The sequence below is a fragment of the Aquarana catesbeiana genome, linkage group LG13 (assembly GCF_042186555.1).
Source record: "Aquarana catesbeiana isolate 2022-GZ linkage group LG13, ASM4218655v1, whole genome shotgun sequence".
Classification (NCBI taxonomy): Eukaryota; Metazoa; Chordata; class Amphibia; order Anura; family Ranidae; genus Aquarana; species Aquarana catesbeiana.
This window is the reverse complement of record NC_133336.1, coordinates 33,059,749-33,083,321: the sequence shown is the minus strand read 5'-3', so window position 1 is coordinate 33,083,321 and position 23,573 is coordinate 33,059,749. Positions and strand designations below refer to the sequence as shown.

At 42.4% G+C, this 23,573-nt stretch overlaps 1 protein-coding gene across 1 annotated transcript in view; it reads left to right on the top strand.

The window, feature by feature from the left end:
• Nucleotides 1-22,115, top strand: part of DIO2 (iodothyronine deiodinase 2) — a 64,184-nt gene extending 42,069 nt beyond the window's left edge. Inside the window, exon 2 of the mRNA XM_073609751.1 lies at nt 11,491-22,115. Coding sequence (XP_073465852.1) covers nt 11,491-12,063 — 573 coding nt within the window. The 3' untranslated portion in view covers nt 12,064-22,115. The remainder of the gene's footprint in view (nt 1-11,490) is intronic.
• The last annotated feature ends 1,458 nt before the right edge of the window (nt 22,116-23,573 follow it).

Below are 23,573 nucleotides of genomic sequence, written 5' to 3'. Positions count from 1 at the left end.
GAAAGCACTGCAGCACAGTGTCCTAAATCACTGTCTGTCTCTAGCAAAGCACCTGGCTACAAGTCCACTGGCTAGACCAATGCAACTACGTAAAAATATCCATACCTAGAATTCGTTTAAGGAAGACTCTGCCTCACATTCAGCTTTATATACCGTGGAAGCATGCATCAACTTCTTTCTATGTTCTCTTCCATGGTCTGCTTTCATTCTGACAGTTTTAACATTGTCATTTGCCTACAGCATATTGCCAAAAGTACAGGGACGCCTGCCTTTACACGCACATGAACTTTAATGGCATCCCAGTCTTAGTCCACAGAGTTTAACATTGAGTTGGCCCACCCTTTGCATCTATAACAGCTTTAACTCTTCTGGGAAGGCTGTCCACAAGGTTTAGAAGTGTGTTTATGGGAATGTTTGACCATTCTTCCAGAAGCGCATTTGTGAGGTTAGGTGTGAAAAGGCCTGGCTCGCAGTCTCTGCTCTAATTCATCCCAAAGGTTTTCTAACGGGTTGAGGTTGGGACTCAAGCCAGTGAAGTTCCTCCACCCCAAACTCGTTCATCCATGTCTTTATGGACCTTGTTTTGTGCACTGGTCAAAATAATTTGGTGGAGGGAGTGTTATGGTGTGGGGTGGTTTTTCAGGGGCTGGGCTTGGCCCCTTATTTCCAGTGAAGGGAACTCTTAAGGTGTCAGCATACCAAAACATGTTGGACAATTTCATGCTCTCATCTTTGTGGGAACAGTTTAGGGATGGCCCCTTCTTGTTCCAATATGACTGTGCACCAGTGCACAAAGAAAGGTCCATAAAAGACATAGATGAGCAAATTTAGGGTGGAGGAACTTGACTGGCCCGCACAGAGTCCAGACCTCAACTGCAATAGAACACCTTTGGGATGAATTAGAGTGGAGACTGCAAACCAGGCCTTCTCCTCCAACATCAGTGTCTGACCTCGCAAATGCGCTTCTGGAAGAATGACCAAACATTCCCATAGACAATAGTGTTCTATCGGGTTGAGATCAGGACTCTGTGCAGGCCAGTCAAGTTCCTCCACCACAAACTCACTCATCCATGTGTTTTTTTTTATGGACCTTGCTTTGTGCACTGGTCCAAATCATTTGGTGGACGGGGGATTATGGTTTGGGGTGGTTTTTCAGGGGTTGAGCTTGGCCCCTTAGTTCCAGTGAAGCAAATTCTTAAGGTGTCAGCATACCAAAACCTTTTGGACAATTTCATGCTCCAAACTTTGTGGGAATAGTTTGGGGATGGCTCCTTCCAGTGCACAAAGCAAGGTCTATAAATACATGGATGAGCGAGTTTGGGGTGGAGGAACTTGACTGGCCTGCACAGAGTCCTAACCTCAACTTGATAGAACACCTTTGGGATCCATGTCTGCTCTTCTCTCCAGTCGATTTCCTTTTTTTTCCCATCCAAGCCAGTTCTTGTTTCTAGTCAATTTCCTCCACTTTCATCCATGTCCGCTCTCTCCTCTAGTCATTCTCCTTCTATTCATACCCACCTGTCCCTCTCTAGTCATTCTCCTCTTCTTCCATCAATGTCTACTCTCCTAATATCAGTCAATTATCCCCACTTTTATTCGTGCATGTTCTCTCTAGCCGATTTCCTCCATATCCATCAATGCCCGCTCTCCTGTCTAACCATTCTATTAACTATATAACAAAAACATATATAAGAACACATTATATCTTACACTAAACATTAAATACTAAAAATAGCTACAAAACAAAACTTTTCTGCTGCCAAAATTATTATTACTATAGAGAATATTTGCAGTAAATGTTGGACTTTAAATGTGCTCATGATTTCCAAAAGTTATATTTGGATGCATAGGCAGATCCGTGTTCTCATGACAGGTATAGGAGAGGGGAGCTGGGCCTGTGCACACTACTCTATAATTTGACCTTGGGCTAGAATGGAGGCTGCCTGGGACAATCCAGGTGCAGAGGCAGATTTAGGGGGCCTGTCGTTCCCACTAATGATGTGAATTTACTAGCTGAAATTTCTGGCTTGATTTCAGTAATAAATATTAACCTATTGTGTGACAGAAGCTTTCTTGACACTCTAAGCCCTTCCGCCCATGCTCAGGGATCCTATGTTACTAGCACGATCAGCTCCACAAACTAATGAACAGAACATGGGCAGGATTCATACTGCATTCATTTAGCAGGATTTATTACAAGCAGCAATTAAGTGTGTTCTGATGCTACACACAGCACTCTGGACTCTCCAGAAGTAGCTAAAACACAGAGAAAAGCCTTTCCTTTCTGCAAGACTCAAGACTTTTAAATCTCTTTGGACGATAGCTGGCAGGTGGGAAATGTAATCAGTAAAGTTGTGAGGCATTTGCCTCTGAAGCTTCGGGAACCTATTGACCTTTTCTGTAGTGAGAAGGATCTCAACACTGGCCATGCTGTGGAGGTCCTAAGAGACATAACATAAATGCAGACGGGTCCATTTGCACCAGGCCCACAAATTCCAAAGACAGGATGAAAAAAAAAGAGCTCATATTGCAGACCAATAATGGTCTACAAATTTTCATGACCTTTCATTTTAGGCACTGTATACAGTGTAAAGGCCTGTACACGCGCTTTGATTTTCAGACGTCAATTGTGTTACGACGACCAATCGTCCGCAAATCTTACCATTAGTACAAAGCTTTTGACAGCCGATTTCACTTTTTCGTCAGACAAAAGCTGGACATAAACACTATGAAATTTTTTGTCAGATGTGACCTCAACGTCCGATTTTCGTTTCATTAGTATGGTTTTTGTCCGAAAAAAAAATCGTAAGAGCAAGACAACGTATGCTCAGAAACGAAAGAATACATACAAAAACTATTCAACGCGTTACGCCACTTCTGACGTTGTATTCGGTCAAACGAAAATTCTTGTATTGTTAGTAATCTCTTCACTTTCGACATGAGTGAGACTAGCATGCCACAAAAATTGGACGTTCCATCGTCCGAAAAATCAAAGCGTGTGTACGAGGCTTTAGCCAGATGGATAAATCCACACAAGAACTGGTCAAATGCATTGAGGGTGAACAAAGCTCCCTTTGCCATTATAATGATGTAAGAAACTTGTGCAAGTAGAGTGTGCCACAAAAAAAAAGAAGATAAACCTGTTCCAGGTATTTCTGGGCTACCTGCACCTCTTTATATTTCACACTAAAATGGAACCTGCAATGGGTTCTGTGCCTAATTAACAGCGGGATTGCTGCAGATAGATTGGACCTGGCGTTTGAGAAGTGAATTGTCTTCCAGGAAACAGAAAACACACACACCTCTCTGCTCATGCAATGAACACACTACACGGGCAAAGCCGGCATATAGCAGGTACAGCTTCTTTCCCAGCCTATATGCATGGTCGTTAACTCTAGCAAATGGGGTGAACAGTCTTATCTTCCTCTTTCTCTCAGCTGACTGGGAAGGCTGGGGTGGAAGCCATCTCCAGACACTGGTGCATATTGCTCTAAAACAGGGGTTTCTAAACCGCAGCCCTTTGCTAGCCTTTAAACTAGGCACTAGTCCTCCCACTGAAACCTACTATGGGGCACCATTTCCTCCACTGATACCAATAATGGTGTACTATTCCTACTAGCAATACCAATGACGGGGAACTACTCCTCATATTGACCATCAACCCTGCGTCCATGTTTATTCTCACTGATGCTGGGCGTGGGGCATTTTATATCCCCAATGACCATAATCTAGCCCCCCTAAAGTCTGAAGGACAGTAAACTGGCCCTTTGTTTGAAAAGTTTGGAAACCCCTGAAGTAACATGGTTCCCCTTTGTTGGTGAAAGAGAAGGATCTGCTCTACTTTCTCAGTTCAGATAATTAGTGCACACAATTAGTGCACATGTACCACTCTTTGGCAATTCCCCCAATTGTGTTGCATGAAAATGGAGGTTTCCATAGCTGAAACCAATTATTTTGTTCCTGCTCTCCCTTGCTCTCTATGTACTTTTACATCCAGCATCTACGATGTGTATATCTGAGGTTTTGCAGAGCTACGTAGTCTCGTTCATGTCAGGAGATCAAAAAAAGTCTCATTTATGACCTATACTTGGACAAAACGTGAATAAATAATCCTAACAGTTGAACATCCTGCTTCTCTACATGCAAACTTCAGTATGTGTTTGACCTTCCTTATTCAAAAAGTGACAGGACCCAACAACTGGCATCTTTCCTATGTACTCACCCACATCATTAAGGAAGCCCTTAAAGCCCAACTAGGCTGGCCACAGATGATTTTTTTTTTTTTTTTTGATTGAAACAGATTCCCCCATTCACACAAGCAAGGTGGATGGAGGAACCTTAGTGGCTGTGCTATTGTATTCTGACAGATAGATTAATTCTGTTGAGCAGAATTTGCCATAGATAGATCAAGGGGCTGGCTGACTTTCGATTTATCTATAGACAGCTTAAATCCATTGAGTTAACGGTTTTCTAAAACGGTTACATCCAAGGCATGTTATGAATGATAATTGTCACAGCTGCTTGTGATGTCAGCTGAACTGTCAAGCTATCCATTGCCAGCATCATGGAAACTGCAGGACAAACAGAGGCTAAGATGGCAGCTTTCTTGGCTGGAAAGGATGGGGGGGTTGTTCCACTTTAACTATAAGTGGAAAAAAAAAAAAAAAAAAGATAATATTTACATATACATACACACACTATATAATATATACAATATAATATATATATTTTTACATTTATATTACACACATACATCTCCCTATTTCAATCAGTTGTCCTTTAAAAACTTTCCCTTTAAACTTGATCTATTAAAAAAAAAAAAAAAAAGGAATATCAAACTGGCTGTCTAATACACGGCTCTTGGAATTTCAATCATGAGGTCTATGGATACTAAATACACACATCTAGCTATGCACACTAAAGAAATACCCAACACAACTCAGCACTGGAAGTCACCTGTGAAAACAAGCCAGGCCTCAAGGGATGTTCATTTGAATGTCTTTACATGAGCCAACTGTATACACTTGGCGCTAATATTTTATTCTGTTCACCACTAAACAAAGCGCAACTGAAGGCAAGCATACCACCCAATGTCCTGAAGCACAATTTTAGTAATTTTTTTTAATGTCACTGGGACAGGAAGTGAAGGGAAAATCTCCCTAAAGGGAACACAGATAGTGATAGAAACTTGTCAGTATGTATCTATTCCATCTCTATCCAAAAAAAAAAAAAAAAATCTTTTGTGAGTTGCAGAGTTAAAGCAGAGTTCCACTCTAAAGTGGAAGCTCCGCTGGTTTGCTTCCTCCCCCTCTCTGATGCCACATTTGGCACCTTTTGGGGGAGGGAGGGGGGACAGGTACCTCTTTTTGAAAAGGTACCATCCCCACTTCCGGTAGACCTGGCTGCAGTGAGATGAGGAGAGGTCCCCTGGAATTTCAGCACCCCTCCTCCTTCCTCCGCTGCCTGGCCCGTTAAAAAGCGTAGCACGCTTCACGCATACGCAGTAGGCAACCGGCTGTGAAGCCGAAAGACTTCACTCCCAGTTTCCCACGAGAGCCAAATCGGAAAAATCGGCTGGGGTGCCGACATCGCGGGATCCCTGGACAGGTAAGTGTCCGATTATTAAAACTCAGCAGCTAAAGTATTTGTAGCTGCTGACTTTTAATTTTTGGAGGGGCTGGGACTCCACTTTAACCACTTCAGCCCCGGAAGGTTTTACCCCATGCCTGACTGGGCCATTTTTTGCGATATGGCACTGCATCGCTTTAACTGACAATTGTTCAGTCGTGCAACACTGTATCCAAACAAAATTTATGTCTTTTTTTCCCCACAAATAGATTTATGGCTTTTTTTTTTTTACTAGTAATGGCAGCGATCTGTGATTTTTATCGGGACTGCGACATTGCGGCGTACACATCGGACACTTTTTTGGGACCAGTGACATTTATACAGCGATCAGAGCTAAAAATAGCCACTGATTACTGTATAAATGTCACTGGAAGAGAAGGGGTTAACACTAGGGGGCGATCAAGGGGTTAAATGTGTTCCCTCAGTGTGGGAACAGTAGGGGGGATGGGACTGCCTGGGGGAGGAGACCAATCGTTGTTCCTATGTACACACAATCTGTCTCTTCTCGCCTGCCAGAACGGGGATGTGTGTGCATATTTTATATATATATATATATATATATATATATATATATATATATATATACACATATACATACACACACACACACACACACAATAAATATATATATATATATATATATATATATATACATACATATACATATACATACATACACATATACACATACACACACATTCTGACTGTCAGGAGCGATCACGGGTGCCCGGTGGCCATCATGGGCGCCGGGCACAAGCATCGGCTCCACAGTGACACGGCGGACACCCCCCGATACCCCTTAAAGCGGTCGCCGTACAGCTATGGCGATTCGTGCAGGGGTGCCATTCTGCCGCCATTAAACGACAGCGGACGCTTGACAAGACGTTAAAGTTACAGATGGCAGTTGCATGTACAAATATTACCCGAAAGATTCCATCCTGGATTACCCAACTGTGTATGTGTATGCCAAAGGCAAAAGAGGGTGGAGTATAACCAATCAGTTTATTTGGAGAGGAAACACAGGAAAATCTGACAAATCTGTTGTCCATGGGGTGCCTCCAGCTGGATGAGGTAATGATCATCTAAAGCAGAGGTACCCAACCTGTGGCCCAAGAGAGCTATAAATGCGGCCCAACACAAAATCGTAAACGAACTTAAAAATGTTGATTATTTATTTTTTTTGTACATTTTTTGTAAAAATACATTTACACTTAGCGAACACATGAAGTCAAAGAAAAATTTGACAGGGTCTCTTTACTGGCCTTTTACAAATTTTTATCTTCCCAAAGAACAGTATCCCACTCTTCACAGTCACGCCTAAGGGTCCTTCCACACGGGTGGTTGGCTCTGTGGACTCCGCTTTGCTCAGTGGGGGAATCGCAAGATCCACTGATGCCCGCGGAGCGGGCAGATGACAGGTCCGTCTCCGCTCACTGTCCAGAGCGGAGACGGACAGAGTCCTGCTCTGCCCTGTGGGGGAAATCGGGTGAAAACAGACCGCCTGTCTGTTTTCACCCAATCTGATCTGATCCGATCGTCCAGACTAGAGTTGCATGATTAATTGTTAAAAAAACATGATCTCTCGATTCAACCCCCTCACGATCTTAATCCGGCATTTCCTTGATTCTATGTAAACAGTGCAGAGCCGTTCTCTACTCAGAGCCGGCAAATGTTTAACAGATAACTATAAACATTATTATTATTATACAGTATTTATATAGCGCCAACAGTTTACGTAGCGCTTTACAACATTGTATCATTTAGTTCTAATAGATCAAAGGGATGAACTTCGGTCTGTAAATGAGGTCAGTTTAACCTCTTAACCTCTTAAAGAGCAAGCCTTTTTCTAACACTTGTTGCTTACAAGTTAAAAATCTGTATTTTTTTGCTAAAAAATTATTTAGAACCCCCAAACATATACATATCAATCAGAGACCCTAGAGAATAAAATGGCAGTTGCTGCAATATTTTATGTCACACAGTATTTGCGCAGCGGTCTTTCAAATGAAATTTTTTTGGGGGGAAAATACACTTCAACTAATTAAAATAAAACTAAACCAGTAAGGTTAGCCCATTTTTTTTTTTTTTGTATAAACATGATTATGTTACGCCACGAGAATTGTGAGAGAATCGCGATCCTCATTCCAAGCCAAAAATTTGTGATTCTCATTTTAGGCAGAATCGTGCAGCTCTACTCCAGATGGATGTAAAATAGGGTCACAATCCATCTGGATTTGGCAGACAGGACCGGATAGCGGCGGATGTCAGCGGACATGTCACTGCTGACATCTGTTGCTCCATAGGGATGAATGGAGGGTCCAATCAGGTCCGCCTGAAAAACTGACAGGCAGACCTGATCGGACCGCCCGTTTGAAAGGGCTCTTATGCATTTCACAAGTTTTCACAGCACCTACATTTGTAAACAAGTACTTTCAAGGATGAAGCACATGAAGGGCAAAATTACTAACAAAATATTTGATGAGCACCTTGAGAATTGCTACTGCATCCATCCAACCAGATATTGATGCGTTCGCTTATCAAAAACAGTGTCAAATATTACATTAATTGTACGTTAGCTTTTTTTAGAATAAAAAATTACAAAATACAACAAAAAAAAAAACAAAAAAACAAAATTAAGTTTTATTACTCAGGTACATTGGGGTTGATTTACTAAAACTGGAGAGTGCAAAATCTGGTGCAGCTGTGCATTGTAGCCAACCAGCTTCTAACTTCAGCTTGTTCAACTAACCCCTTGGCGCCGGCCGCATGCAAATATGCGGCCTCTCAACGCCTGGTCTTTGGCACAGAGGGGCTGCATATTTGCATGACTTACTGTCCATACAGCTGTGCCAAGAGCGTGCACGGTGCATGCGTCTGACACAGTTACGGACGCCAAAAGTTTTCAGGTCACGTGACCGCCAATCATGGCGGTCATGTGTTCCTAAGTCACACCCCTCCTAAACCCAGCTGTCAGCTGACAGCAGGCGTTAGCCTGCTTTCGTCTGAAAACAGGTCACAGGAGTGCAGATTCAATGCTGCATCTGTCACCTCTGCCTCTGCAGTGAGAACTGAGCGATCAAACACGGCTGATCGCTAAGTTCTTCTCTCCACTCTAAACTGAGAGTCAGCTGCCGGTCCAGGGTTCTGGATGGATCCCAGCTGTAAAGTCAGGATCTTTGCCTGGACTGGCTGAGTGATGTCAGCTGACAGCGGGTTTTAGCCTGCTTTCGCCTGAAAATAGGTCACAGGAGTCCAGAACACATTGCACTCTTGTGATCCATAGGAGAAGCTCTGGCCATACTTCTCCTTTTACAGTGAGGGGGAAAAAAAAAAAAGTACTTGATCCCTGCAGATGTTGCACGTTTGCCCACTGACAAAAAAAAAAAAAAAGATCAGTCTATAATTTTAATGGTAGGTTTATTTTAACAGTGAGAGACAGAATAGCAACAAAAAGATCCAGAAAAATGTATTTCAAAAAAGTTACAAATTGATTTGCATTTTAATGAGTGAAATCATTATTTGACCCCTTTGCAAAACATGACTTAGTACTTCGTGGCAAAACCCTTGTTGGCAATCACAGAGGTCAGATGTTTCTTGTAGTTGGCCCCCAGGTTTGCACACATCGCAGGAGGGATTTTGTCCCATTCCTTCTTGCAGATCCTCTCCAAGTCATTAAGGTTTTGAGGCGGATGTTGGGTAACTCGCACCTTCAGCTCCCTCCACATATTTTCTATGGGATTAAGGTCTGGAGACTGGCTAGGCCACTCCAGGACCTTAATGTGCTTCTTGAGCTACTCCTTTGTTGCCTTGGCCGTATGTTTTGGGTCATTGTCATGCTGGAATACCTATCCATGACCCATTTTCAATGCCCTGGCTGAGGGAAGGAGGTTCCCACCCAAGATTTGATAGTACATTGCCCCGTCCATTGTCCCTTTGATGCGGTGAAGTCCTGTCCTCTTACCATAAACCCCCTAAAAACATAATGTTTCCACCTACATGTTTGATGGTGGGGATGGTGTTTGAGGCCATAGGCAGCATTATTCCTCCTCCAAACACGGAGAGTTGAGTTGATGCCAAGGAGCTCGATTTTGGTCTCATCTGAACACAACATTTTCACCCAGTTCTCCTCCGAATCATTCAGATGTTCATTAACAAACTTCAAACAGGCCTGTACATGTGCTTTCTTGAGCAGGGGGTCCTAGCGGGTGCTGCAGGACTTCAGTCCTTCACGGCGTAGTTTGTTACCAATTGTTTTCTTGGTGATTATGGTCCCAGCTGTCTTGAGATCATTGACAAGATTCTCCTGTGTAGTTCTGGGCTGATTCCTCACCCTTTGCATGATTATTGAAACTCCACAAGGTGAGATTTTGTATGAAGCCCCAGACCGAGTGAGATTGACAGTTATTTTGTGTTTCTTCCATTTGCAAATAATTGCACCAACTGTTGTCACCCTCTCACCAAGTTGGCGATGGTCTTGTAGCCCATTCCAGCCTTTTGTAGGTCTACAATTTTGTCCCTGACATCCTTGGACAGCTCCTTGGTTCTGGCCATGTGGAGAGATTGGAATCCGATTGATTGCTTCTGTGGACAGGACCCTTTAAGAGAGTGCTCCTAATCTCAGCTTGTTACCTGTATAGAAGACACCTGGGAGCCAGAAATCTTGCTGATTGATAGGGGATCAAATACTTATTTCACTCATTAAAATGCAAATCAATTTAGAACTTTTTTTAATGCGTTTTTCTGGATATTTTTGTTATTCTGTCTCTCACTGTTCAAATAAACCTACCATTAAAATTATAGACTGATCATTTCTTTCTGAGTGGGCAAACGTACAAAATCAGCAGGGGAACAAATACTTTTTTCCCCTCACTGTAAAAGGAGAAGTATGGCCAGAGCTTCTCCTATGGATCACAAGAGTGCAATGTGTTCTGGACTCCTGTGACCTATTTTCAGGCGAAAGCAGGCTAAAACCCGTTGTCAGCTGACATCACTCAGCCAGTCCAGGCAAAGATCCTGACTTTACAGCTGGGATCCATCCAGAACCCTGGACCGGCAGCTGGCTCTCAGTTCAGAGTGGAGAGAATAACTTAGCGATCAGCCGTGTTTGATCGCTCAGTTCTCACTGTAGAGGTGACAGATGCAGCATTGAATCAATGCTGCATCCACCTAGGTGAGTATAATGTTTGTTTTTTTCATAAACCTCATACTTCTCTTTAAAAAAACAAACAGCCCTTTAAAAAGGTAAAATAAAGAAACCAGCCTTTCCTGCAGTATTTCACCTTCATTCCATATTTTCTTTTCCAGACAGTACTTTTTTTCTGCCACTAGGTGTCCTCAGATTAATGGCCAGCATCATTCAACCACCTTCTTCTGGACCCAGGTCATCCTAGACACACCTCAGCCTGTGATTGCACAGTGAAAGGAGAAACAGCGCAGTGATGAGATCATCTCTCGTCACTCTGTATTCTCCTCTTTTTAGCATGCTTTGTATAGAAAATTGTATATGGAGTGTCCATATCAGACAATTTTCTATACATACGCTCGCACTGCAGCCCTGCTGTACAGAGACTGCAAGAGGCTGATAACAGGTCAGATTCAGACACTTACATCATTAAATGTATTTTTAAATTTAAGTGGTGTATTAAGGAATTCAGAGCTGCATTGTTTTTTTTTCTTTTCTTTTTACCAAGAGGTCAGCAATAAGTGCAATACAATTTACATAAAACCAGTGAATGCACACTCATTTAACCTGGCCAATAAAAAAAAAAAAAAAAAAATAGTGTTTACAAAATGTAACCTGCAAAAATTAGTTACTGTGATAGTAAATCCTTTTTTTTTTTTTTTTTTCTTATTTCTCTTTAGGTGAAGCTAGGAGGTGATGCTCCAAATTCGAATGTTATTCACGTTACTGACAAAAACAGCTCTTCAGGAAAGCCTGGCACACCATGTCACCTTTTAGACTTTGCCAGCTCAGAGCGCCCTCTTGTTGTCAACTTTGGATCAGCCACCTGACCTCCCTTTATAAGCCAGTTGCCAGCCTTCAGCAAAATGGTGGAAGAGTTCTCTGCTGTAGCCGACTTCCTGTTGGTCTACATCGATGAGGCTCATCCCTCAGACGGCTGGGCGGCTCCTGGCATCTCCTCTTATGAAGTGAAGAAGCATAGGAACCAAGAAGATCGTTGTGCTGCTGCCAACAAACTCCTTGAGCAATATTCCCTCCCCCCACAGTGCCAGGTGGTTGCAGACTGCATGGACAATAACACCAATGCGGCCTACGGGGTCTCCTTTGAAAGAGTTTGCATTGTACAGAGGCAGAAAATTGTGTACCTTGGTGGTAAAGGGCCTTTCTTCTACAACCTCCAAGAAGTAAGGCAATGGTTGGAGCTCACATTTGGAAAGAAAGCAGAAAGTGGACAAACTGGCACAGAGAAATAACTGAAGGAGGAATAAGACAGAAAACAAATCTATTTTTGTTTATAGTACATACACAGGACTATAGAAGGACCTAAAGTTATGGATGTTCAGAAGGAAACTTTAAAAAAAGGACCAAAAGGCAGGAAAATAACCACAAAAGGTTTACTGCAAGAAGCCACAACCCAGATGTGTGAAATTATCCTCACTGTGACCCTTGTTTCTGGCAGACCTCAAACCGCTGCGTTTTCACTCTTTTAAAAACAATACACAGCAGAATCTAGGCTGAATTTTGGAAGATGAGGGTGTGGTAAAAGCTGCATGGTGAAGAGCCACACACAAAATATATATATACATACATACATACATACAAGAAGGGAAAAGTCACAATAGTTTCAAAAATCATAACAAAGCAGCTGACACAGAGCTCACATCTGACAGCTGTTGGAACTTTTGCTCTTCCTGGGAAATGTTGTACGGAGATGACATCAAGTGAGAAGAGGAGCGAGCAGTCCACATACCCCCTCTGTTGCATATTTATTCCAGTTTTTCAGTGATCAGGTGTAGCGCATGTTATTTATTGTGTTATGATTCTGCAGGATGTCTGTTACTGTAGATCCAGGAATGACACAGTTACCTCAACAAGGATGTCCTCTGCTCTTCCAGCGGGAAAAAAAAAAAAAAAAAAAGTCTGCAGGTTCCAATTATGTTAGCTGCAGTAGAGTTCACTCGTGACTTGTAAATGTTTTCATGTGTGAACCCAGAGGAACATAAATGCTATCATAAATATGCCTCCCAAGGGTTACCTAGGCCTGTGCAGTGACAACTGTGGCACCAATTAGCTACATGCTCTAAGCAAGATTCTGGGAAAAAAAACCCCTAAAGCCGTGTACACACGAGCGGAATGTCCAACAGAAAAAATCCGACGGAAGCTTTTCATCATCTATCCCGATCGTGTGTGTGCCTCATCGGTCTTTTTTTTTTTTTCCAAACATTCTGACGGACCTAGAAATAGAACATGTTCTAAATATTTCCGACGGAACCAATTCCTATCGGGAAAACCGATCGTCTGTATGCTGTTCCGACGGACCAAAAACGACGCATGCTCTGAAGCAAGTAAGAGACGGAAGCTAGCTATTGGCTATTGAACTTCCTTTTTCTAGTCCCGTCGTACGTGCTGTACGTCACCACGTTCTGGATGGTCAGACTTTGGGTTGACCGCGTATAGGCAAGACCGCTTGAATGGAATTCCGGAGAAACCTTCGGAGTTTATTCCGACGGCAAAACCGGTCGTGTGTACGCAGCATAACACTCTCATAAAGGTCTAATGCAGGTCTACAGGGCACACACCAAAACAAAAGCCTTCCCAGCACAGTACAATCTGGATGGTCTGGCACAGTCCTTGTTTATAGACGAAGGACCACCCTACAGCCATAGGATCACCCCCATCAACAACTCTGTTCAGCTAGAATTACACACAAAATGCCTTCACAGAAACTGATCACGACGACTTAGGCCAGACATACATGGTTTTCGAAACTCGGCTGGTTCAGCAGGAACCGGAAGAGATTTGAGCCGTTAATTGTCAGGCTGAATGCACCAATTTGATCGATCAACTTGGGTACAACCAGTCTGCCGGACTGTCTTACGAATATCACTAGCGGCTGTTATAGCGGCTTCCACCACTGACTCAGGGAGTCCAATAATCTCTTAGCTTTTGAGCGGCACTCTATGTTCCATTACAGGTTAACTGCCCTCCCCTAGTTTACTACAGAAGTGGGGAGGGTGTAGTTGGAGTTTGTAGTTGGGTATTTGCCTGCCTGCCTGTCCCCCGCATTTACCGGGCCCTAGGTTCCTGCTTTGGTTGCCCAGTGGAAGATCTTGTTCTGTTCAGGAGTATTGCTCCATTACTACAGCAAAGGGTGAAGCACCTCTGCAGAAGAAATGCCATAAAGGGTCCTACAACATTTCATATGTATCAAATCTTCGCGGACACAATGACATTAACCCTCCTTTCCCAATTCGCCACTGTTCTCCATCAAAGAATAGCACAATAAACTGACAGTCAAAAAAGAAAAAAAGTGGGAAAGCAAGGATGAAGTCACTGTATCCATGTGGACTTCTGAAGGTGAAGTTGATAGTAAATTGTTGGCTTGGTCACTTTAACAAGCAATGGCTTCAAACTGTGCTGATATGATCACCTGTTTGACAGAAAACCTGCTGGTAGAATGCTGGCCCCCAAAGTAGGTAAAAATAAAAAACTTAGAATCCAAGTTTTAGAGGCAGCTATTTGTTAACTGGGGTATCCCTGAGGTTCCCTGTCTGGAAGAAAAAGAACACCATAAAACAAATGAGCCCAGTAAAACATTTTTTTTTTTTTTTTTTATAATAGAGGTCAGGGGATAAAGTCAATGCATTTCAGGGGCTCAGAAATCCATCAGGGCTTGAATGTTGGCATTGAATCAAATTAATACCAGGTAACAGTTGCAAAATAGAAGGATAGGAAGATAATTCAGATTGTGTGTCAGACTGTCAACCTGAATCATTATCTCCCTATCCTTATATTGTGCAACTTTATCTCCCTATCCTTATTATTTTGAATCACTGCCAGCATTCATGATGAAGGGGGAGTTCTAAGCCTCTGAAATGTGTTGGCCATATCCTCTGACCCTTTTGTCATCAAATATAACATTTTACTGGATGCATTCAAGTATTGTGGGCACTCTCATGCTTTAACTATCCTCCAATCTGATCACCAGAAAAGTCACAAGGAAGATAGGAAACACAAATGTTGTAAAACGATGCAAAAGCAAAATATCTGACACAGAAGACCTTAAGGTGCCACAGAAAATATTTATGAAAGCGTTTGTGTTTAATGAGAAGGTTTAGAAACAATGTTAAAAAGGAAAAAAGAATGTGTTCCAGATGCCGGACATAGCCGTTAGAAGGACCATGTATACAGGTGCAGAGCCCAAGTAGCACCGACAAATGTCACAATACACAGGCTGAAGGAGTTCTGTAGGCAAAAAACACTCTACTCTCAGGAGATTGATAATCAATATGTGTATCTCACTGATCTGCTCCTGTATTCACACTGTTCTCTCAACTCTCCCCACACATCAATCACTGAGCTCACAGACTTGTCAGTCAATGGCACATTGCAAAACGATTACAGAAAGGCAGAGACAGGAGTGGGACCCTGCGGTTTACAAAAAGGAAGTACAGACAAGGCAGCTGCCAGCTGTGCCGGGGCCATAGAACATACAGCTCGTTCATTCTGTTTTCAGATCTTCATAAGAGCCATTGAGTGAATACATATATCCCTGAGAAAAGCAGTGTACAAATAATAAAACCCCAAACTCAGGGCACATTTAAATTTTATTTTACCATGCAATGCACTGCATGTTGTGGTCTAAGGTTTCGGAGAACCGAGTAATCCTCACCTAATCCTCTGATCCTTCCAGTGCAAGACCGGTCCCTTCGGCACCTGCCCCTCCACTGTCCAGCGGTCGACTGTTCCTGATGTCATCACACCCATAGTCTAGCTCTGGACATGAAGATGTCAGCAACAGTCCACCTCTGGAGGTGGGGGGAGTGCTGTTTTTCCAGAGGATCGGGCGAGTATAGGCATGGTGTTCACCTCTAGACAACACAAGCTTTTAACTCATGACGCATGGGCACAGCCTCACTGCGTGGGAAATAAAAAAAATAAAAAATAAAAATTGCCCTTTTCCTTCCCGGCATTATAACACTCTGTGTCGGGCAATTCCACAAATTAAAGGGCCTGTCCATTTGAAGCTGTTATTTCTGTTTTTGGTGGAAAACAGCGGAGTTCAATATACCCCATACATATAAAAACAGTCTTGTGGTCTTTGTTGGTGAGTTTTTAATCTTTTCTTTCACCTGCAGTAAAAATCTCTCTCTTTTGGAATTTTCTTCACTTTATTTTACGAACAAGAACTTAGACCAACCTTTCTTACCCAGGGTTCCTCCAGAAGTCGCTAGGATTTCCTTAAGCAATGAACAATTGCTTTTACATAATCACTTGCATAAACAAACAATCTTTTTAGCCATCTTCAAGCGGGGGTAATTTCTCCCATCAACATAAAAGGAACAATTTTCCCACTGGCCATCAGGCCGATGTATTGTGAGTTGTAGTTAAATCAAATATTAGTAGGGGTGTCCTGAGATCTGAAGGCTTTTTACAGGATTTCCCAGTGTTAAAAAAGTGAAAAAAAGGCTGACTTAGACTTTTGAAATAACTCCACTGGTGGAGAAAGAGATAAAAGGCCCGGGGTAATTGGCACCTACCAAATGTTTTGGACAGAGGGGCCCTTTAAATTGTGTACTTAGCTTGTCAGAGTTGCTTTACATATTATTTTTATTCAGGCCTTTGCGATTCCTTTTCACTGGAAGAAGTATTTACATTGAACATGTCTAAAAACGTAAAATTTACTTTTTCCAGTGCAGACACAATGATGACACTCCAAAATCACAAACCTAAACCCGCATGGCGTACGTGCTAAACAGCTGCCGTCCTCATCTCGTAAGATGCAGTTTGGAAGCCCCTGTTGTAAGAATGTCTCAGTTATCACATACAAGCAGACAAATGTATTATTGGCAGGTTCAATCATTCATATCATGTTGGGTATAAAAGCAGTTTTCACAATTTATATACTGGATAATAAGAAAAAGTTTCGGGTCTGACGTATTCAAAGAGGACTAAATTGAACGGTCATACTTGTCTGTCGCAACCATTAGCAATCGGCTCCAAACTTCTATTTTCACAGTCCAGATCTTACAATATATGAAGGAAAGCCGATTGGGGGGGTTGTTATGAGCCAAGTGGTTTTACCTTTTCATACATAAAAGGTCCACAAAAGAGAGGATCCATGCGACATTGCATTGCCAAAACCTACAACAACCAGAGGGCAATTCTACCTAACTAGAACAACTGGCATCAAGGCCTAAATCCCTTCCATGAGCTTACACCCTCCTTGGACCACCATTTCTGCCACTTTCAACAAATATTTATAAAAAGAAATAGGGCTTTGAAGGTACACAGCTTGCAATCTAATTCAACTTCATATATTGTATCATTCTTTACTGGAAGTGTAACAGCTCTCTACACATTTCAGAAGGGATCCACCGATATATCGGCCAATGAAAATGATTAGCCTAAAAAAGGGTTATCAGCGTTTTACCAAAAAAATAAAATAAAGTGCCGATAACGGAATGCTGTATCCCACTGACTTCAATGTAAAATCCTGTTCCATTGACTTTAAAGTGGTTGTAAACCCTTACAGACCACTTTTTGCTACAGGTAAGCCTATACTAAGGCTTACCTGTAGCTACCCAGGATATCTCCTAAACCTGCACGGTTTAGGAGATATCCCCTGTATTTGCATGTGCCAACCTCATCGGCACATGCGCACTGACACAAACTGAAGCATACGTGGCATTGCTTCAGAGAGTGTGCCGTTACCGCACGCACTCCCATGCGCGCATGGGAGTGACGTCCTCGCGGCTCCGGGCCAATCACAGCGCCGGAGCCACGATACCCAGGCTTCGATCTCAGGTGAGTATTACATAATGAGCTAGTATGCTCATTATGCCTTTGTCTTGCAGGTGTTAGTTTTTTTTTTTTTTTTTTCAAAGTGGGTTTACAACCATTTTAATGCAAAAACGTCCCCTAGTGATTTCAATGCAAAATCGTGTCCCATTGACTTCAATGCAAAAATCGCACCCCATTGACCTCAATGCCAGCCAAAAATGTTTAAAACATTTGAAAAACTGTCCATTTCGGTTTCAGTTTTGGCACCGGAATTTTCATTTCGGTGCCCCACTACTTTTCAGAGCTCTGCTTGACATTTAGGGTGGGTAACCAATGAAGTGAGGATACTTCATGTAAAAGATAAAAAAAGATATAAAAGACTCTTCTTCTCTGTGGAGGGTAGCCCACGATTTGAAAGTCACTATGTTGACAGTGGCCCAGGAGAAACAGCATTACATTAATGTTAAACCACCAAGTGTATCCACACCATGGGCACAGCCAGACAGATGTAGACCTAATTTACCACCCTCACTGTCTGAAAATTCATACACAGGATGCTATCCAAGAGACAGAGGCCCATGAGGGTGGGATGGAATAAACAGATGAAGATTGTGTACATCATCAAGGGCACTAGGAAATATCCCTTGCGGCCCTTATTTGGCTGCCTGGTTCGGCATCGATGGAGCAAGTTTACACATTAACTTTTTAAGGCTGGTTGTCCATATGCTCAGCACATATTTACATTCTTCTGAAAAAGTAAATGTTGGTCACGAAAAGAGCTGTTACGCTTCCAGTAAAGAATGATGCAAGATATGTAGTTGGATTATGGTATTGGGGCCACCTTATACCAGGAATCATGCAGGATTGTGCTGTGCGTTCCTGTGCTATTCACATGCAGTTCTGTGCGGTACAATGTCGCACTACTTTTGGAAATTCACTGCAACCGGGTCGCGTGGTACTTCTGTACCATGCGATCCGGTGTGGTCAAATGACCTGCATTTGGGGTGTCAGCTTTATATTGACATCCGCTGCAGATAGCAACTGCAGTGTATTTTGAACATGGTGTGGGAAACACACATGGAACGTGGGTTTCCCGCACCGTGTTCTGGTGTGAACTGGCCCTTAAAGCGGTAGTAAACCGCTGAAAAAACAAAAAAACAAAAAAAAAACCTGCAAGACAGTAGCATAATGTGCTAGTCTGCATTAAATACTAGCACATTATGAAATACTTACCTTAGAACGAAGCCCCCGCAACGGTGCCTGGTCACCGCTGAGGGGGCTGACATGTTCCCTCGGCGTCTCTTCCGGGTTCACAGGCTCCGGTGCTGTGAGTGACCAGGGCCGTGATGACGTCACTCTTGTGCATGCGTGCGGGAGCCGTACGTTCCAGCACGATATGCCGCGCCTTTAAAAGGCAAGTGCCGCTGATGTCAGCATGCAAGGTGAATATCTCCTACGCTGTACACTTTTGGAAGATATTCATTTCACCTACAGGTAACCCTTATTATAGGCTTACCTATAGGTAAAAATCCCCAAGCGGGCAATACAACCGCTTTAATGTGTAGAACATCCAATATGTGGTAGCACTGTATGTAGGATATCTCTGGTGGGATAAAAATTACCATTAGAACACATTTATAGGTTTTTATGAGGTATATATTTCATGGAAGAAACATAGTTCCTGCTTTTACAAAAAGTTTGTGTACCATCAAAGTCCCATTTGTTTGTATAAATATTTGATTACTGTAGCAAGCCACACACTCACCGATTATTATGGGTTAAATTTGTGGCCTTATTAAATAAAATCTCACGTATTTTATACAAAACCAAAAACCAAACAAAAAAGAAACGTTTTAGGAATTATTAATGTCAACCAAAGTTAAATTGTATGTAAACCCAAAATCTATTTTTCAGTATGTTTGGCATCATGCCGCACTTTTAACAGCAAAAGAAAAAAAAAAAAAGTGAGTTTGTTGCAAAAGTTTTTTTTTTCCTAGAGATCCTAACAACATTTCCTGCTGCAGGCCAAAAAAGCAAGGCCACTGCCTGGCAATCAGCAAGAGTGCTGTCAGGCTGCCCCGTGACACGCTACAGACAACTGAAGGCGCACACTCAACGCTCTCCCCAATGGCTGAGAGCGCTGACCGGAGTGTTCTGGCGGGAGGGGCAGCAGGAGAAATTAATGTACTAACATTGGGTTGTTAGTACAGCGGCTCCAACCTGAGCTGTCAGGTTTTTTTCTTTTTTGTTCAGCTCGTTGGGTTAAACAAAAAAACAAAAAAAAAAAAACTTGCCATGTGTACTAGGCTTTAGGGTGGTCAGCCTGCAACAAGAACTGCCACACAGGATCTCTCTTTAAGAAACTTCAGGGTAGAATAACAAGAAATGATTAAAACTAAATGAGGGCCGGTTTGAAATCATGCGAGTTCAGCTGAACTTTCAAACAGGCATTTTAGTCCGACTTTGGGGGCGATTTGACAGACATCTGTGCGAGTTCATGCACAGATATCTATTCAAAATCGCCCCCAGTGTCGACAAAAGTAGTGCAGGAACTACTTTTGGGAATCGGTGCAGCGCCGCAAAGTCGGCGTCGCACTGATTCAGACGGTGCCATTGCCGGCAATATGGTCTGATTTTGCATGCGATTTGACGTCAAAATCGCATGCCAAATCGGACCAATGTGAACGTGGGCTGGTTCACACCAGATGCAGTGCAGTGCATTTTTAATCTGAATCATAAAAGCATTTGCAGTGCTTTCCATGTATGCCACTGGCTCTAGTTCGCACCAGTGCAGTTGATTCCAGTGCGTTCAACAAAGAACCTGCTGCATTTTTTTTCTAGATGCAATGCATCTGGAATGCAGCAAAAATGCAGAAACAGAACGCTTTAAAAATGCACCAAAATGCACGTTGTCCTGAGATTTTTTTCAAGTGTCAAAAAAAAAGAAAAAAGGCATATGTAAAAACACATTTGAAAATGCATAAAAAAAAAAAACAAAAAAAAAAAACAGAACACAGAAATTGTGATGTAAACCAGCCCTACAGCATGATGCTAAAAAAAACAGAAAATTAGATTTAGGCTTACTTATTATTATTGCATACTTTGTTGGACTTGACAGGGTCCCTTTAAGCAAGGTAATTAGTCCCATTCATAATGATTTTTTGTAGTTCTCAATTGTTAATGTGCAGTCCGATTGGTTTCTGTACATTACACATCATTGACGCTCTGTCACCCTCACTACTATGGCCTATTCCATCTCTGTCTTGAAAAACCATGAACACTGCAGATTCTTGTACGAAATACATTTATCGCACACAACGCTGCGTGCAAGTTATCCACCCTGGAAAAGAGAGTGCTGCACTTTATCTGTATGCCGAGGACAGGTCCCCTCCGGCACGATGAGGGCCAAAATCAGTGTGCACAGTTCCACTGCTGCGTTATTGACATACTGTACCATATATTATGTACTGTATTGATATTCTGTCATACTGTAGCATAACGACAAGTCAGATTGTTATTGATAAACCCACCAGCCAAACCTCACTTGCAAATCTTCAGTCGCTCACTAATCATCCCCCTTCAGCGTCCCGGGAATTCGTCACTCTGTCCGCGCCTGCTGGCATGCGGGGCGGGAGTCTAAAGCGGATTTACATTCCCTGGATCCTGGGGCTGCACCTCACAGATTTTATTTTTTTTTATTAATGATGTGAAGAGTTGGAGATCATGTGTGTGTAGTACAAGGACAGATTTTGTTACCATTTTATACAAACACTCTGATGTCACTTGAACCTGTTACGCTGTGATGACCAAAAGTGTCTTGTTAGCCAGTCTGCAGGATGATGCGACATCATCCACCATTTTCTGAGCTCGTGGTTCTGGAGTGGTGGTTTTTTTTTTTTTTTATTAATTCTAAACTGTTTTCACTCTAAACTTTATCTATTTGACATGTGCATATTTTTATATATTTTTTATAAGTATTTTTCAAACTAGCTATAGAAAAAATAAAAAAGGCCCTTCTCAGTTTATTCTCTGCATTTAAGCTCAGTACCACTAGACTTCTCTGTCATATAATGCACCGACAATATGCCTCTGGCAAGCAGGGCTCATGGTGGCCCTGTACGGCACTTCCATTGCCAGTCCACAAGTCACTAAAATGATCTACACAGAAGGTGGAACATGAAGTGGTAACAGACTACAGTGACCTGAGAGGGCTCCGTATCTACCAGTCATTGGCCTTTATTGCCAAGAGAGGCAGTGATGTAGGTATGAAGGACACCATTGAAAGAGACACGCTCTCTGTTGGTGGCTGGATGGGGTCACATTGCTGCCGCTCTTGGCCAGATGCCCTCTGCCCGCCTCAGCGCCAGATAACCCGTCTAACCCGCTCATGTTCCCCACAAAATTGCTGACAAGCAGAACTGAAACCCAAACTCTCCACAGTAAGGTGCTTTAATAAGTATCAGTTAGCCAATGTTTTTACATGTATTTTAAATAAAAATCAGTGGGGGGGTCCCCCAACAGATCAGTGTGTGCGTGTGATTTCTTTTTCTTTTTTTTGGTTTCCCATCTACTAGAGCTGCACAATTAATCATTAAATAATCGTGATCTCGATTCAACCCCCCTCACGATCTTAATCCAGCATTTCCACGATTCTATGTAACAAGTGCTGAGTTCTCTGCTCAGAGTTGTAAAAAAAAAAAAAAAAAAAATTTAAAAAGCCAGCAAATGTTTATCAACATTGCTCAGCATTGAGAGAACTATGAACAATGTATCATTTGGTTACATGCACACAGGACGTTTTTAAAAAAAACGTCAGACGCCCCTAAATGTTAGCCTATGTGTCACACATAAACTGGCAGAGGCGTTTGGAGGCATAAGCCTTCAGGGGAAGTAGAAAAAAAAAAAAAAAAAAAAAAAAAAAAAAAACGACAGCCTGTGAGTCCAGGAGCAGTGGCTGTTGAGCTGTGAAAACGAAAAAGGACCCTAAACGCTGCAACAAGCTGTTAGCCACATTAGGCATTTTTACATTATAGGGAGTGTTTTCACTGAAAAACGCTAAACACGGAAAAAAAAAAAAACGCTATTCAAAAATGTGGCTAACAGCCACATTTTTAACGCTGCTTTATCCTGACAGCAGTGCTGGCATTTTTTTTAAACGTCCTGTGTGCATGAGGCCTAAAATCAAATGGATGAACTTCAGTCTGTAAATGAGGTCAGTTTAACCACTTAAAGTGTAAGTTCACCTTTACAGAAAATCTGTAAGGTGAACTTACACTGGACCCCCTCCCCATCCCACTAACCTGGAGTCCGGCGATCCTCCACACTGACAGATTGTATCGCCGCTGTACCAGTCCGGGGATTTGAAATCCCAGCGGCTTTCTCTCCTCTTCACCTGCGGCGACAGGACAGGCTACGCGGCCCATGTGATGGCGTCGACCAATTAGAATGCTCCTAAACGTACAGTTGAGCTCATAAGTTTACATACCCTGGCAGAATTTATGATTTCTTGGCCGTTTTTCAGAGAATATGAATGATAAAAACAAACATTTTTCTTTCACTCATGGTTAGTGTTTGGCTGAAGCCATTTATTATCAATCAACTGTGTTTACACTTTTTAAAACCATAATCACAACAGAAACTACCCAAATGACCCTGATCAAAAGTTTACATACCCCAGTTCTTAATACCGTGTATTGCCCCCTTTAACATCAATGACAGCTTGAAGTCTTTTGTGGTATTTGTGGATGAGGCTATTTATCTTCTCAGATGGTAAAGCTGCCCATTCTTCTTGGCAAAAAGCCTCCAGTTCCTGTAAATTCTTGGGCTGTCTTGCATGAACTGCACGTCTGAGATCTCCCCAGAGTGTCTCAATGATATTGAGGTCAGGAGACTGAGATGGCCACTCCAGAACCTTCACTTTATTCTGCTGTAGCCAATGACAGGTCAACTTGGCCTTGTATTTTGGATCATTGTCATGTTA